The 17,428-nt window shown below is 44.8% G+C and overlaps 1 protein-coding gene and 1 long non-coding RNA gene across 6 annotated transcripts in view; one reads left to right on the top strand and one right to left on the bottom strand.

The window, feature by feature from the left end:
• LOC138737226 (cullin-9-like) overlaps window positions 1-12,858 on the top strand; it is a 316,560-nt gene extending 303,702 nt beyond the window's left edge. For 4 of the 5 annotated variants that reach the window (XM_069887919.1, XM_069887917.1, XM_069887915.1 and 1 more), the window contains 4 exons: window positions 3,053-3,170; window positions 5,145-5,278; window positions 8,608-8,705; window positions 11,691-12,858. In XM_069887919.1, coding sequence (XP_069744020.1) covers window positions 3,053-3,170; window positions 5,145-5,278; window positions 8,608-8,705; window positions 11,691-11,880 — 540 coding nt within the window. In that variant the 3' untranslated portion in view covers window positions 11,881-12,858. The remainder of the gene's footprint in view (window positions 1-3,052; window positions 3,171-5,144; window positions 5,279-8,607; window positions 8,706-11,690) is intronic. The other variant, XM_069887916.1, reaches the window with a different exon arrangement.
• Window positions 8,345-11,854, bottom strand: LOC138737230 (uncharacterized). The gene is made up of 2 exons (XR_011340846.1): window positions 10,956-11,854; window positions 8,345-9,311 (listed from the first exon to the last, which is right to left on the bottom strand). It is a non-coding gene; the product is annotated as an uncharacterized lncRNA (long non-coding RNA).
• Window positions 12,859-17,428: the final 4,570 nt, after the last annotated feature.

Genomic DNA, 17,428 nt, shown 5'->3' with positions numbered 1-17,428 from the left:
TCAATTATTATCTACTAATGAAAAAATTACAGGACGACTTAGAGCATTGGAAAGACTTACCACTAACACTAATAGGAAGGATAAACTGTATTAAAATGAAAATTTTCCCAAGGATACAATACCTATTTCAGGCATTGCCTATACACTTGACGGAGACATTCTTCAAGGAGTTAAACAAAATAACAAGGAAATTTTTATGGAAAGGGGGGGAAACCGAGGATAGCACTAGATAAATTCTCAGAATGGTATATAAACAAGGAGGCTTACAACTGCCAAACTTTAAAAATTATTATAGAGCCGCACAATTAAGATACCTATCAGATTTTTATCAAACAAGGGAAAAGCCAGATTGGACTAGATTAGAACTAGATAAAATAGGGGAGAAGATACCTGAACACATATTATATAAATGGGATGAAAAATTGGTACAACCTAGGAATTCTCCAGTATAACATCATCTGCTCAATATTTGTAAGAAGATACATGTAGAAAGGAATAAAACAAATTACCAATTACCAAAACTAATACTGATGCAAAATCAGTTAATCCCTTTTAAAATAGATAATCTTTCCTTTAGAGAATGGGAGAAAAAAGGGATCAAAAGAATAGAAAATTGTTTTTCAGGAAATAAATTACTATCCTTTGAACAAATGAAGGATAAATATAATATAACTCAAGATACAGTATTGGCATACTATCAACTGAGATCCTACTTGAAGGACAAATTGGGAAGCAGTCTGAGGTTACCAGAGGGAAGTAATTTTGAATATGTGATTACAGAAACAATGATAATCAAAAAATTTATAACAAATATGTATATTAAACTGCAAGAAAAGGAGAATGAAGAAACAAATGGTAAAACTAAACAAAAATGGGAAGAAGATTTAAACATAAAGATAAAGAAGGAAACATGGGAGAAGTTATGCTCTGGAACTATGAGAAATACAATAAACACGAGGTTACGTATGATACAATATAACTGAATACACAGGCTATACATTACACCTCAAAAGTTAAATAAATGGGACCCAACAGTATCTGACAGATGTTTTCGTTGTAAAAAAGAAATGGGAACAACAATTCATGCAATCTGGACGTGTGAGAAAGTGAAAAAATTTTGGGAAGATCTAAACCAGATATTAAATAAAATTACAGAAAGCAATATACCAAAAAACCCAGAGATCTTCCTCCTAAGTAACATAAAAAACAAAGAATTTGGACTTGATTTGGATGGTGCACAAAAAAGATTTGTTAGGATAGCCCTAACCGTAGCAAAAAAATGTATTATGTAAGCCTGGAAATTAGAAATTAGAGATTAGAGAATACAACAATGGTATATAGAAATGAATAAATGTATTCCATTAGAAAAAATAACATATAATTTAAAAAATAATATTGCAATATTTGAACAAATATGGGAGCCATACATGAAACACAATAGAGAAAACCTACCGGGGACATCTACCACCTAAAATGACAGAAGGAAATGAAAAGAATTGACTCAGTGGAATTTCTTGTTTATTTTTATTGAGTGACAACATTGTTTGATGGGTTTAATGTATCTTATATTCTGAACTTTAAATAAATGGGAGGGGAGGTAGGGAGGGTGGGATGGGAAGAGAGGGGGGGGGAGAAAATGACACTGTATATATTTGAAAAGGAAAATGTATGTATCTTGATCAATGTGGTTTATAGTGTGAAAAATAAAAAATTTAAAAAAAAAGAAAACAGTAGTCCTATATGCTCTTCATTGACACAGCTCAGCCTTTAACACCATGATTCCCTCAGTGCCGGTCAAGAAGTGTCAAATCCTGGTCCTCTGCACCCTCCTCTGCAATGGGATCTTTGACTTCCTCTTCAGAAGACCAGTCACTACCAATTGGTAAAAACATCTCCTTACTGATTGTCAACACAAGTGCACCCCAAGGATGTGTGTTTAGCCCACTGCTCTACTTGTACACCCATGACTGTGGCCAGGCACAACTCCAATGCTATCTACCAATTTGCCAATGACACCACAGTTGTTGGCAGAATCAAATGGTATGAGGAAGGGTACAGGAGGGAGATAGATCAGCTCGTTGAATGGTGTAATGACAACAATCTTGCGCTCAACATCAGCAAAACCAAGGAGATAATTGTGGACTTCATGAAAAAGTGAGGAGAACATGATTGAGTCCTCATCAAGGGCTCAGTCGTTGAGAGGGACAAGAACCAAATTCCTGGGTGTCATCATCTCCGAGGATCTGTCCTGGAGCCTCCACATTGATGTGATCACAAAGAAGGCTCGCCAGCAGCTATACTTTGTGAGGTGTTTCAGGAGATTCAATATGTCACATAAGTCTCTCAAAAAATTCTACACGTGTACCATGGAGACTATCCTGAGTGGTTGCATCAGTGTCTGGTTCAGAGGTGCAACGCTCAGGACAAGAAAAATCTCCAGAGGGTTGTTAACTCGGCCTGCAACATTGCGGGCACCAGACTTCACTCCATCAAGGACATGTACAAGAGGCAGTGTCTTAAAAAAGCAGCTTCTATCCTCAAAGACCCCCTCCACCCAGGCCAAAAAGCCTAAAGATGAGCACTCAGTAGCACAAGGACAGCTTCTTTTCCATTGCCATCAGATTCCTGAATGATCAATGAACAAAAGACACTGCCTAACTTTGACTTTTCGTACACTATTTTTATTTATTGTTGTAAGGTGGTTTATGTGAATGTTTGCACTGTGAGACTATTAGATGGGTAATGGAGGGTTATGCAGTAGGGAAATCCTATGGCACAACACTGTGGGCTAAGGGCCTGTACTGTACTGTTGATTTCTTTGTTCTATATGACCTTGTTTTAAGACGAGAGTGGTCTTTTTGTAAAGCTGCTAGCCCTTTTGAAGCAGGTGGGAACCTCTGACTGCAGCATTAAGAGGTTCAAAATGTTCGTGAACACTCCAGCTAGTTGGTTGGGGTGGGTTTTCAGTACCCTGCCGAGTACGCTGTCAGGGCCTGACTCCTTGCGAGGGTTCACCCTCCTGAATGATGTTCTGGTTGTCTGGTTTTGTCAGGTCCTGGCCTATTCTTGTGTGTACAGTCACTATAATCAAGACACAGAGAAGATGGACTTAATGGAGCAACAGACAGAGAACCTGGAGCTCCACACCAATGCCCTGCAGATCCTGCTTGGTAAGTCCCAATTCAGTCTGCAGTTTACAAGCTTTGTTTCAATTGACAAACAGGGAAAATATATCTGAGTAGAAAGTTTCTGTCTCTGAAACAAAATCTCCTTTTAAAATAAGTTGTACATTTTGGAACTTGATTAGAGAGATATATTACATCTGAAAGATGAAAATGTCAGTCAGAGCAAATTCACAGCCCAGAGAGGCGAGAGGTACTGCAGGCACTGGAATGTGGAGGAGCTTGGTGAGTCGAGCAGCGTCCGTGGGTGAAAAAGGATGGTCATTGTTTCATCAGGCACCTCATCCCTCCCCATCCTGTAAGCTCCTCCAGTCCTAGAGTCATTTCAAACTGGGTATATTTCACAATTGTTGCCCTGGGAAAAAGGCGCTGGCTATGCTTATAATCTTGTAGACCTCTATTAAGTTACCTCTCATCCTTCTACGCTGCAAGGAGATAAACCCGAGCTCTGTTAACCTTGCAACATTCGTTCACTCGTTCTCCATTCCAGGCAACATCCTAGTGAATCTCCTCCGCACCCTCTCCAAAGCTTCCACATCCTTCCTATAATGAGGTGACCAGAACTGAACGCAATGTTCCGAGTGGGGTTCAATGCCATTGGTCAATGAATCAGGTCTGGGAGCTGTTAGGCCTGACCAGGCACCTGCGATGAGAGCACACCGTCTTCTCTCAAGGAAAGCACCAATCCAAATGGCCTCTTACAGCCGTCTAACCGTCGCAGTCACCTTGGATGAAGAACTCTTTTGCCCAAAGTGATGTGATTGAATTCCCTGGTTTGGTCTTTGAACTCGTGCTTGGATCATCAGTTCAGGCCTCCATGCACTAATGGCCACAGCTGTAAAGCACAGAAGTGTGAGGTAGAGAAGGTTTAAATTGTTGAGTAATTTAGCACAACATTGTGGGGCGAAGGGCCTGCACTGTTGTGCAATGTTCATTGTGACCTGGCCACATCTCATGCTAAATTACAAGGCCATTTGTGTGTTTATCTGTCCCCTCTTGCAGCTTTGCTTCAGCTACCAAGCCCAAAGCTTTGAGCTTCCCTTGTTTACAACTACTGTATTTTACAAACCTTGAAGCATACTTTTGCTCATTTGAACAGTGTAATAATTTTGGGATTTGGGCTCATTAGGGCTTTATCCAGGCCATGTCTAACAAACTTAAGTTTGTTTGAGGAGATGACCAAGATGGTTGATGAGGATAGGACAGTGAATGTTGCCTACGTGGTCTTTCGTAAGACATTTGACTAGGTTCTTCATGGTAGGCTGACCCAGATTAAAGATTAAAACACGAGATCCGTGGAGACAGTGGATTGGATTCCAAATTGGCTTCCCTTTTCGTAGAGAGGATAGTGGTGTTTCTCTGACTGGAGGTGTGTGACCAATGGTGTTCTATAGGGATCAATGCAGGCACCTCTACTGTTTGTGATAGAACATCAAACATTGCAACACAGTACAGGCCCTTTGGTCCTCAGTGTTGTGCCAAACCATATATATATCCCTATAAACAAAAACTAAATCCTCCCTACCTCGTAACCTATTTCTCTTTCATCCATGTGCCTGTGTAAGAGTCTCTTAAATACCCCCAATGATTCACCCCGGCAATGTATTCCAAGCCCCCACAACTCTGTGTAAAGGTTTAAGATAAGAGAGGGAAAAGTTTAAAGGAGATATTTGAGGCAATATTTGTAACACAGAGTGAATGGTAGCTAGAACACACTGCTGGGAGCATATGAACAGGCAGGCAGTGGGATGGAGATCATGTGCAGGCAGATGGATTAGTTTAATTGGGCATCGTGGTTAACACAGACATGGCGGGACAGAAGGTCTGCTCCTGTGCTGGCTGCACTGTTCTATGTTCTGTGGTCTTGTAACCCTAGTCCTGTGGCATTTTATTCAGTCGTATGTAAGTCATGGCTGGTAGTGTGAAAGGTCAGTATCTGAAGGCTCACTGTATCTTTTGCAGAGGAGACCCTGCTACAGTGCACGGACCTGGCGTCTTGCATCCGCCTCCTTAAACCAGAACACTTGAATACGGGACTGGAACTGATCCGCAGAATACAAGAGAGACTGCTTGCTATTCTCCAGCACTCAACCCAGGTAATCGAAACCACAGGAACTGGCAACCGCAGATCCTGACCTGCAGATAACCCATTAAAATTCTGCAGCGATGCAGTTCAACAGGTCTGAAATAGACCTTTCAGCCCAACGAAACTTTCGAGCAAGATAGTCCCAGTTTCCTGCGTTTGGCCCCTAATCTTTCCGAACCTGTCCAATCCACGCACCTGTCCAAATGTCTCCTGAATGTTACAGTTGTCTCTGTTTCCACCATTTCCTCTGGCACTTTCCAGCCATCCATATCCTCCAGTTAACGAGTTCCCTACTCTGGGCAAAAGGCTTCTCCAGATGAGGAGTGTATACATTCTCCGTGTCTGCTTGGGTTTTCTCCAAGTGGTCCGGTTTCCTCCCACCGCTCAAATGGTTCTGGGGTTGTAGGTTAATTGGGTGGCACAGGCTAGAAGGGCCTGCTCCCATTCTCTATGTGTAAATTCAGAGGGACATGGGCTGAATGCAGCCAGGTGGCACTAGCATGGGTGGGACATTTTGGTCGTCAGGGGAAAGTTGGGATAAAGGGCCTGTTTCCTCGCTGAATGAATCCATGATCATGTTCATTTACCCCGTCTATTCCTGTCATGATCTTGTCCATCTCCATGAGATCATCCCTCATCCTGCGCACCGAGGAAGAAACTTCTAGCCTGTTCCACATCTCCCTATAGTTCTGGCAACATCCTCGTAGATCTTCTCTGTACCCTCTCCAGTGTAACATCTTTCCTGTAGCATGGTGACCAAAACTGAAAACAATATTCCAAAGTCTTGTTCAACTGCAACATGATCTCCCAACGTCTACACTCAATAGACTAAATGATGTAGCCCAATGTGCCAAAGCCCTTTTTGACCTCTCTCTCTGTGATGCCATTTTCAAGGTTCTGCTCTATAAGGTTCCCTACCCTTCATTCTGTAGGTCCTATCCATGTTAGATCCCCCAAAATACAACACTTCACCTCCCTCTGTATTGAGCAGCACAAGCTCAACACTGACAGCGCAACAACCCGGGATCGAATCTGGCAGTGTCTTTAAGGAGTTTGTACCTTCTCCCCTTGTCTGCGTGGGTTTACTCTGAGTGCTTGAGTTCAAATCGTACAGGGGTTGTAGGTTAATTTGGGTATTTAGGTGGGCTTGTATGTTCTCCCCGTGTCTGCGTGGGTTTATTCTGAGTGCTCGAGTTCAAATCGTACAGGGGTTGTAGGTTAATTGGGGTATTTAGGTGGGCTTGTATGTTCTCTCCGTGTCTGCGTGGGTTTATTCTGAGTGCTCTAGTTCAAATCATACAGGGGTTGTAGGTTAATTGGGGTATTTGGGTGGGCTTGTACATTCTCCCCGTGTCTGCGTGGGTTTATTCTGAGTGCTCTATTTCAAATTGTACAGGGGTTGTAGGTTAATTGGGGTATTTGGGTGGGCTAAAGGGCCTGTAACTGAGCTGCACATTTAAATTAAAAAATAATTAAATCCATCAACCATTCCTTTGCCCATCCGATCAGGATCCTGATGTAATCTTTGGCAACCATCTTCACTTGTCTACTAGATACTTGCTGTCATCCACAAACTTGCTAATCGTGCTATACACATTTTTATCTCAATCATTGATATAGATGACAAACAGCAATGGACCCAGCACCGAACCTTGTGGCCCACCACCAGTGACAAGCCTCCAGTCCAAAAAACAACTTTCTACCATCACTCTCTGCTTTCTTCCATGAACCAATTTTCTATCCATTGTGATCTCACCTTGAATCCCATGTGATCTAACCTTCCAGATTAGCCTACTGTATGGAACCTTGTTGAATGATTTCCTGAAATCCATATATACATTCACAGCTCTGCCTTCATGAACCTTGGACTTCACTGTTCATCAGATTGGGTGTCATCTGCCCACTTGCAAACGATGGTAACCCAGGTCGCTGACAACAGTAGACCCAGCACTGATCCCTGTGACCACAACATTGGTCACAGGCCTCCAATCCAGCCCACCACTCTCAGTCTTCCACCACCAAGCCAATTCTGTATCCATTGGCTAGATGACCCTGATTCCCATGTGATCTGACTTTCTGGGACAATCAACCATCTGGGACCTTGAAGTCCTGATTATGTGGACAACGTCTCATCTCTTTAAAAAAAACCAACCCAATTCGTGAGAGACAATTTCCACAAAGCCAGACAGACTGTCCCTCATCAGTCTTTGCCTTTCCAAATGCAGGTGGAAGCTGTCACTCAGAATCCCCTCCAGTAACATCGTCAGGAGTGGTGTTAACCTTATTACTCTGGCTTATCCTTGCAGCCTTTTTAAAATCAAGCCACAACATCAACCACCCTCCAGTCTTCTGGCGCCTCACCCATTTAATAATGCTGCAAATACCCTTTATGTATAACTGAGGAGACAGAACACGTTGGTTATAAAGTGCTGAGAGGTTTTGAGAGGAGAGGGTCAAATAATCTCTGATTAGGTGAGGCCAGGGTTGGGTTGAGGGAAAAGCATCATTGGTTGATTAATGAGGGCAGTTATAGAGAGAACATAAACATTTAAAAGTTGAATGACAAGAGCAGTTGGAAAAATCTCGAGGAATGTAAAAGCTGCAAAATACTGAGGTGTGGGGGCCCTAAGCAGACCAGGCCACACTAGTCAAAGGGGGAACTACTGATCCTCAGCAAACCTGGCTGGTTCTGAGGCCAACAAGAAAGTGACTGAACTGCAGTTGATGAATCCGATATGGTGCCTGAGGTGACATTGAGCCCATGTGGGCATAAAATGAATCCCATTTTGACAGTGCAGGAGGCCATGGACAGATTGGTCAGAGGGTGGAGAATTCAGGGGGCAGGTAACTGGAGACCTGGGTCATCCCTGCAGATTAAATGCAATGTAGGTACAATTTCAAGTGCAGTCCATGACATTGAATGGATCACTGCTTCGCCTGGAAGGAGTGTCTGGTGGGAAGGAAGGAAGGGGTCAAGGTTGAACATTGCAGCTCTGTAGTTGAAGGGAAAATGTCGTATTCTGGATTTGTGTATTGTTTAAGAAGGATTTGAGTGATTGAAAGGTAAACGTTGGACCTTGATGGAATTACTCATTTACTCTAAAATCTTGTACCTTGACAGTGTTAGAAATTGAAAGGAATGCCAGATCTGTGTTGGGAACAGATATCCCAGGTTCACACAAGTCACAATCTGCTCCAGTGCAGACATATACATCTGACGTCATTATAGATAATTTGATCCATTAGAGTCTAAACGTTTGGAATGAAGTTGCTAGGGTTTGTGATCTGGGTAATTATGGTCTGATATGAACTAATGGAGGTATAATCTGCTATTTCAAGGATTTCCGTGTGGGCTTTCAGCCAAAGCAAGGAGTTGATCAGAATGAAGTTCAGTCCGGAGACCATTTGAACACAGCGCTGTCGGATTCCAACAAAGAGTAAGTCCAAGAGTGTCCTGGCACAAAGCAGAGAAATATGGACATTGCAGGTCATGGGCTTGTACTGGGGCAGGCAGCACTGTTGTACAGTGCTGAGCAGGTCCTGGTTGGAGCAGAGGTGGTAACTGAGTACGTGAGGTCCTGGATAACTGCTCCAGATGTGGGACTTGAGTTCAAACACCACCGTGGTACCTGGGGAATTTAAAAGCTACTTTCAGTAACGGTGACCAGGACATGACCAACTGTGGCAAAACATCAACTACTTCACTGGTGTCCTCTCAAAAGGGAGGCCTACTCTTGGCTACTCCAGTCTAAATGTTACCACACACACAGCAATGTGGCTGATCGGTCGACATCCCCATAGTGTTTCAGACAAGCTGCCCTGTTCCCTGTTCCACTTCATTACAAATGTTTAGACAAAACCCAAGGAGAAAGTCCACTAGACCCGCAGGATTTGACCTTCAGAGAGGCACAACTGGCTCCATCGACTCATGAACAAGAGGGACGAGTTATCCCACAAAGAAGTCATGTTCTCAGATTCACAGCTTGCAGTTAATGTCCCAAGTCGTCCCTTTCAGCCCTTGGTAAACCAGCTGGACAGGGTGGCTAAAGGTAAACATAAAAAGGTTCCGTTATTGTCATGTAATACTGTACTACATTTAGAATGTAGCAAACATGAAATTCTTTAACTTTTGTCTACCGTAAGGCAGACAGAGTATCGCCACTTTGTCCGGTGAAGTTACTGGACTGATATTCAAAGGCTAGAATATTGACTTGGAAACACAAGTTCAAAATTCCACTAAAGCGGCAGGACTTGTTCCAGCAGTCAAATAAAAGGGGAGGAAAACGTCCCTATCACTTGTGACAAATGACTAGCTTGTAAAAACACACAGAAATGCTGGAGGAACTCAGCCAGTTGCAGCATCCATAGGAGATAGATATTGCTGACATTTCAGGCCTGAGCCTGTCTTCAAGAAATAAGCAAAAAAAGAGGAAATCTCAGAACAGAGACAGTGCTGGGTGGGGAAGGAGACCAGACTGACACCAATTATTTGGATATAAGAGGAGAGGTGAGAATTGATTTTGTCTGGAGAAAGGAAACTGAGGGGAAAGAGAGAGAGAGCTGGAAGAAGTGGGTGTGGGGGGGGGGTGTTTAACGAAAGCCAGAGAAGTCAGTGTTAATGGAGGTGCCAAGACAGAAGATGAAGTATTGTTCCTCCAATTTATAGGTGGCCACAGTATGATAGAACATAGGACCATGGACAGAAATGTCAGCAAGGGAATGAGATGGAAAATTGAAATGGGTGGTCACTGGGAGATCCACACGATTGAGGCGGACAGAGACTAGGTGCTCAACAAAGCGATCTCCCAGTCTGTGCTCAGTCTCCAATGTAGAGGAGACCACAACAGATGCAGCAGATGACCCCTGTAGATTTGCAAATGAAATGTTACTTCACTGTGAAAGGACTGTTTGGGGCTCCAAATGGTGGTGGAGGAGGAGTGGGCGCAAGTGAAGCATCTCCTGTGGTCACAGGTAGGTACCAAGGGGATGATTGGTGGGGAGGGAGGAATGGATAAGGGAGTTACGAGGGAGTGGTCCCTACGAAAGGTGGAGAAGGGAGGAGAGGTAAATATGTGTCTAGTGGTGGGATCACGTAGTGGGTGGCAGAAATGGCAGAGGATGTGTTGGGTGCAGAGGCTGGTCGGGTGGTAGGTGAGGACAGGAGGAATCCTGCCCTTTTGTTGTATGATGGTGGAGATGCCAGGAGCCCAGGAGCATCACCTGCTCGGCACTTCTGGCCAAGCGTAGTTAGTAGTGCATCACCTGTTGCAGTCACCTTGACATTGTGGAGGTGGCAATATTCTTGGTCCCTCCCAAGCTTTAATTTTTGGTGGTCCTTTCAGACATTCATGTCAAGATGTAGGAGGTCTGCAGAGCTTCTGACTTGTTATGCTCGGTACTCATGTGGCAGCCTTGTTAGGTCAGCACCTTTTAGAACACAGGCTATTATTTCACAGTACAAGCCATTCGGCCCACAATGTTGTGCTGTCTCATGTCAACCTACAATTTAACCCTTGCCCACCTCACTCCCATTACCTTCTATTTTTCTTACACCCAGTGCTTGTCTAATTCTTTCAAATGTCCCTGTTGTTCCAGCCTTCACCACCACCCTGGCAGTGCATTCCAGGCACCCACCACTCTCCATGTAAAAAAAATCAAATCTGACTTGTCCTCTAAACTTTACTCACCTTAAACAGATGTCCTCTGGTATTTGCTCCTGTCGGCCTGTGAAAAAGGTTCTGGATGCCTTTCAAAATGTTATATACCCTTATTAAGTCATCTCTCATCTTGTCACTTCACAAGATGTTCTCTCCCATCCATGTCTCCGTTCACTGCCTCAGTCAACAGCTGATGCTCCACCGGTTTCCTTATAGCATGTTAGTTTGACATCAATGGTAGGGAAACTGCTGGAGAGATAGAATCTACAAACATTTGGATAGCTAGGGGAAAATTAAGAAAACCAGCGTAGATTTCTGCCTCACATACGTGATGGAATTTTTTGGAAGAAGCAACATAGAATAGTAGAGCCTTTAGGCCCATGATGTCAATCGAACACTTCCTGTTTCCTTGCGAGAAAATGAACCATTCCATGGGTCATTATAATGTATTCTGTTCACCTGTAACATGCAAATTTGGTGAGTCATTGATCTATTCCAAGTGTTATTTTTAATGATTGCAAAATGCACTTTTGGCCCTGATGTATTTTGCAGGAAAATGGAATTTTGACTGACCTTTTGATCTTTGTTTTAAGCATGCTTTCGAAGTAATAGAGCAATTAACTGAGCTGAAATATCCTCAAAATAAAATATTTACTGGCCAAAGTCTGCTTGTCCATTTACCCATTGTGTCAACCACCAAATTACTCAAATAAATCAATACATTCCTCTACACTCTAAACTTTTAACTCATCTTTATTGCAACAGAGAGAAATCGGGGAGTCAGACAGAGGAAGATGATGGAGAGTATGAAGATGACGAAGAGGAGTATGTCCCGGAGTGGCATGACACATACGATGAAGATGAAGACATCGATGAGGATGATTTTTCAGATGATGAATCCGAGAATCTGGAAAGAGATTTCTTTTATCTGGAAGATGACGATGTCTATGATTAGAGAGTTTAAATTGATAGATTCTGAATGAATGGACAATTAAAAAAAATAGGGAATGTAACTGATCATAGTCAGATCAAAGTATCCCTGTGTGTGCTGAGGACAGAACCCTCACATTTTTGTTGGGCCACTTCTTTATTTTAAAATCCTCTTCATGTTCGTGCACAAATTTTTAAAATACAACTACAGAGAAATTGTGAGCATATTTTTGTCTCCTTTTACTTTGTTGAATCTGCTTAATGACATCTCACTCCCTGGACAGTTGTCGCAAAGCTGCTACCGAGTTCGTTGTGGGAGTTTGTAATGGAAGATTCTAACCTATTTTTTAACCTGTTTTTTTCTTAATTTCCAGCTCTTGGTTCTGCAGAGCTGAGAACCTTCTTTTTAAAACTTGCAGCTTTGGGTTCTGCAAGGCTGAGAACCTAATTGTTTTTAGAATCAGCAGACATAAGCAAAATTCCACCGAGGGGCCAGAGATGCTGTTATCTGAAGAAAGGACATCTGTGTACCGAGAACATTTAATCTTCCTGCTTGTTTTGGTCACAGACTGTCGGAGCCTAGCCTTGATGTAGAATAAACCATTGTATTAAAAATGATAAGCTGAAAATTATGTTATTCGTTAAGTAACCTAGCATGCTAGCTTGCTTGCTTATCTTTCTTGCTGTGCTGGGAATAGGTGCTTGGGTAAGCAGTTTTTGGGTAATATAAGGCAAGGTCCCGCTGCTGAAGTGAGAGACTCTCCGAGAGGTGGCAACATCTCTCAACAAGAAGAAGAACTTCTGGAGTCCAGCCAACGTCCCGGTCAGGGGAGGTGGAGAAGCTGCTACCGGCGCCCCGACAACCTACTACAAGTGTGCAGTTGTTGCCTCGCTTCGGCAGTTAGGACCAGTCCAAGCGTTGATAAGTATAGTTGGGAAGGGCTTGCATATTGTAGTGTGAAATCAGCTTTTGAATTTGTAATAAACATTTGTATAAACTGAACTGCTCTCGGTGTGTGTGTCTATTTTCTTTCGGTAGCTCAAACACTGTGACCAATCTAAAACGAACAAAATGAGAGGTATAAGTTTACCCAAGACAATTGGCGCAGCGAGCAGGGTTGGTCTCAAGATGTTTCGCCGAAAGAAAGAGGTGAGCCCTGAGCAGTTCTTGATTCCAGGATGGACTTCCAAAGACGATGGGTTTGGCATGTTGGCCAATACCCTGTCTTTGTTGGGACCACCCATTAGTTGGGATGAGAAGTTAGATTCATCAAGTGCACCTCTGGGAGAGCGGGTTGCCACTCTCCTTCGGGAAAAAAGATTTCCTGATAAAAAGGGGACGCTGACGGATGGTTTTTGGTTACTGGCCACAGCCTTACACTGCTCCGTTCAGCGTGAAGCAGAATCAGTTCAAAGAGAAGTAGAATCTCAGCGCAAGAGAAAGCAATTAGAGGAGGAGCTAGAAGCCATGCGACAACGCTGTTCCATGATGAGTGAGATTGTTCGCACCAGTCAGGACAGAGCCAAAGAATTGGAAGATAAGCATGTTCAAACGGTCTGCCGTAATATTAAACTCCGGCAGCAGCTCTGTGCAGATAAGGAAAGGCAAGGAGTAGAACCCGATCCATATCGTATTTGTGCCATGATAATGAATGGTGACGATCCTGATGTAATTGAGGATTGGGATGGGAATATCTGGCATGACAATGGTAATAATGCAGATACTCCTCAGCATGTGTCTAACATACTACCCTCTCCATCTGCTGTTCACGCCCGCCCCATAAGGCAGCAGACTTCCCAAACAGACAGAAGGGGAGATGATGTAAGGGTGGAGATTGAAGGGATAGATACCCCAGTCTCTCAAGTGGACCCAGGGGAAAATACTCAAACCCCTGCTTATGCTCTATGGCCTACTCCCTCTACGGGATGGCCTTGACCTCCTCCCCTCGACTGGTTGGAGGGCCCTGTGGGCCAAAGTGGGAACAGGGGTCGGAAACAGTCAATGTTACGTGACTTCTCTGTAAAAGAGCTGGCTGCCATTGGAGATCAATTTAGGCAAAAGGTGGGAGAAACTCTGGCAGCCTGGCTCCTGCGTGTCTGGGAACAAGGAGGGGGTAATGTATTTTTAACCCCTGAGGAATTGTTGGGATTAGGAACATTGTCTACTGATATCAGGGTCACTGCTGAGCTGTGGGGTAGAAGGAGAGAGATGGATTACTTACTTACTACTCTAGGGGATGCCCTGCCTCGAGTATACCCATCACCAGTACATTTGCAGAACAATTGGAGAACCCCAGAGGAGGGTATAGCATTAATTCGTCAACAGGCCCTGCCCACTGCCTTGTATGCAGGGCGTTTGAGGCTGTGGTTACACGGGGGGGGGGGAGCCCTGATGAAGAGATATTCATGGCCGGAATGCATACCAGATTGGTTCGTCTGCCCAACCCACTACACGGGGGCTGGTTCTATCTGTAACTAGTCCCCTAATTGGGCACCCTGTGTCTGAGGCGGAGCATGCCTTATCTGGGCTTCGAGAATTAGAACTGGGAGATAAAATCCACTCACGTACAGCCCAGGTTAAATCAGACAAGCAGGATGAAAAGAGAGGGGCTGCTGCTCATAACGGACCGACAAGAAAGGACCTTTTTCTAACCTTGTTAAAGTTAGGCGGACCTAAAAGTGATATTGATGGGAAACCTACTGCGGTCCTTTATGCCCTTTATAAAAGAAAAGCAGGGGAACATCATCCACAGTTGCTGAGTCATCCTGGCCCAGCTGTGCCCTCTGCTCCCCCTGCTGCCTCTATCGAGCAGGCTTTTCCTGCTCCAGTTACTCGTGATGAGGTACAACAAATGGTTAACAAGGCTCTAATGGATAATAGTGGCATGTGGGCCTGGAAGCCCCCGAACCCTACTAAAGCATGAAGGTGTGGGCAGGGCTCCTGTGTCTACACCATTGAGATACAGCGGATACACGGGGACCCACGGCCCTACGTACCATTGGGGTGGGGGTAATGACCGCCAATATTTGGCCTTGGTCGATACCGGTGCGGAGCACTCGGTGATTCCGGGTAACCCCGACCTCTGGACTGGACTGACCTTTCGAATAGAGGGGTTGGGAGGGGCAGTCACCCTGGCAAAGGAAATAAAAGTCCATGCCACGGTGGGTGATAGCCCTTCCCCTATATGGTTACATGCCCTTGTGGCTGCTACTGATGAGTGTATCCTGGGTATTAATATGTTGGCCGGTACAGCCCTTAATACTAGCCAAGGGGGATTCGCATTTGGAATTCGGACTATCACAAAAAAACTAGTAGTGGGTCAGGCTAAGTGGGATCCTGTGATGGTGCCACCCCCCATGAAACCAGTGTGCATTCCACAATATCGCCTCCCTGGAGGGCAAGAAGAGATTAGTGCCACCATTGATGCTTTGCAAGAAGAAGGGGTAGTGAGGCCCGCAACGTCGCCCTTTAATAGCCCTGTTTGGCCAGTCCAGAAGCCGGACGGCTCCTGGAGAATGACAGTTGATTATCACTTTTTCAACAAACATGCCCCACCACTTGCTTCAGCAGTTCCGGACATTGTTACCCTTATTGAAAACATTGCTACTGGGAACTCAGGAACATGGTATGCTGTCATTGATCTTGCTAACGCTTCCTTCAGTATTCTTATAGCTGAGGACTCACAAGATCAGTTCGCCTTTACCTGGAAGGGGGGCCAGTATACCTTCACTCGCCTCCCTCAGGGTTATGTACACTCTCCCACTATTTGCCACAGCCTAATTGCCCGTGATTTGGAGGTGGTGCCAGTATCGCCTTCCCTCTCAATTCACCATATTGATGATGTGATGATCCAAGGGGCCACAGAAGAGATGGTACTGGAAGGTTTGGAGAGTCTCCAAGATACCCTGATGCAAAGAGGGTGGGACATTAACCCTGCCAAGGTACAGGGCCCGTCCCAGACAGTTATTTTCCTTGGAATTCAGTGGCATGATGGAGAACACGTGGTTCCCGATAAAGTTCGCAATAAAATCGCAGACTTGGCCGCTCCTACTAACAAACAAGAGACCCAGCGTTTCCTGGGGATATTGGGATACTGGTGACGCCATATTCCACACTTGGCATTGCTTTTACGTCCTCTGTATAAGGTTACCCGAAAGAAAACAGACTTTGTATGGGGTGATGATCAGGAAAGGGCGTTCCAGTCCGCCAAGCAGGCTATTCTTCAGGTCCTGCCCATTGCTCCCTGCATTCCAGATACCCCCTACGAGCTACAGGTCTCCGTTACTGATGATGTGGCCTGCTGGAGCCTCTGGCAGAAACAAGAGGGTCGTCGAGTCCCGCTGGGATTCTGGTCACGTACCATGCCCGAGGCTGCCACTCGTTATTCTGCTTTTGAACAACAGTTACTAGCCTGTTACTGGGTCCTGCTGGAGACTGAAAGAATGACAGGTCATGCAGATGTTCAATTGAGACCTGCACTTCCAATAATGAATTGGGTTCCGGCTAATGATGCTAATCTAAAGATCGGGCAGGCACAGCAGTCTTCTATTGTTAAATGGAAGTGGTATATTCAGAGTCGTGCAACCAGAGGGCCTGAAGGGGTGGGCCGCATACACGAACAGGTGGCTGATCTTCCGTCTCCTCATGAAGACGTTGAACCTGCTTTGCCCCCTCCTTTACCCCCTTCACCAGTTCAGTGGGGTAAACCCTATGATTTGCTCACTCCAGCAGAACAAGAGGATGCCTGGTTTACTGATGGTAGCAGCCGGTAGGTGCAAGGAAAGCAAAAGTGGAAGACAGTGGCTTACCATCCCAAGTCAGGAACTCACTTATCAGAGGAGGGGGATGGTGGCTCCATTCAGTATGCTGAGTTGAAGGCAGTCACTTTACCACTGATCCCCATGATCACCTTCTTTGCCAGTTTACTGATTCCTGGGCTGTGGCTAATGGACTTGTGGTATGGATGCCTGATTGGCAAAAGAACGACTAGATGATACATGACCGCCCAGTGTGAGGCAAAGAGTTGTGGCAGCTGTTGTGGGATGCTTCCTCCACCGTGAGATAACTGTGTATCATGTTGATGCCCATACTAATGTGGCAACTAACATGGCACAACATAATGCAGTTGCAGATCAGCTTGCTACCATCAGCCGTGCTGATACCGTCCCCCTGGCTCGATGGGCACATGAACAGAGTGGTCAGTTGGGGGAGAAGGGATCAGCTATGTGGGCCCGAACACATGCTTTACCCGTCCATCAGGACGATGTCCGCATGGTCGTGCATACATGCCCAGAATGTCAACTTGTGAAGTCCTGTGTCGTTCCTCCTGGTCCTCATGGCCGAATAAAACGGGATGCTCGCCCAGCTGTGGTTTGGCAAATTGATTACATAGGCCCCATGCCAGACTGTATGGGTAAACGTTTTTGCCTTTCCCACCAAGACGGCTGACCAAGCTAGTACTATCCAAGGACTAAATCATTTAATTTCTCGTTATGATGTTCCAGAGGAGATTCAGTCTGATAATGGCTCACACTTCTCCGGGAAGGCAATCTGTGATTGGGCAAATGACAAC

This window comes from Narcine bancroftii, chromosome 6 (assembly GCF_036971445.1).
Source record: "Narcine bancroftii isolate sNarBan1 chromosome 6, sNarBan1.hap1, whole genome shotgun sequence".
Taxonomy (NCBI): domain Eukaryota; kingdom Metazoa; phylum Chordata; class Chondrichthyes; order Torpediniformes; family Narcinidae; genus Narcine; species Narcine bancroftii.
This window is presented reverse-complemented; position numbering and strand designations above follow the sequence as displayed.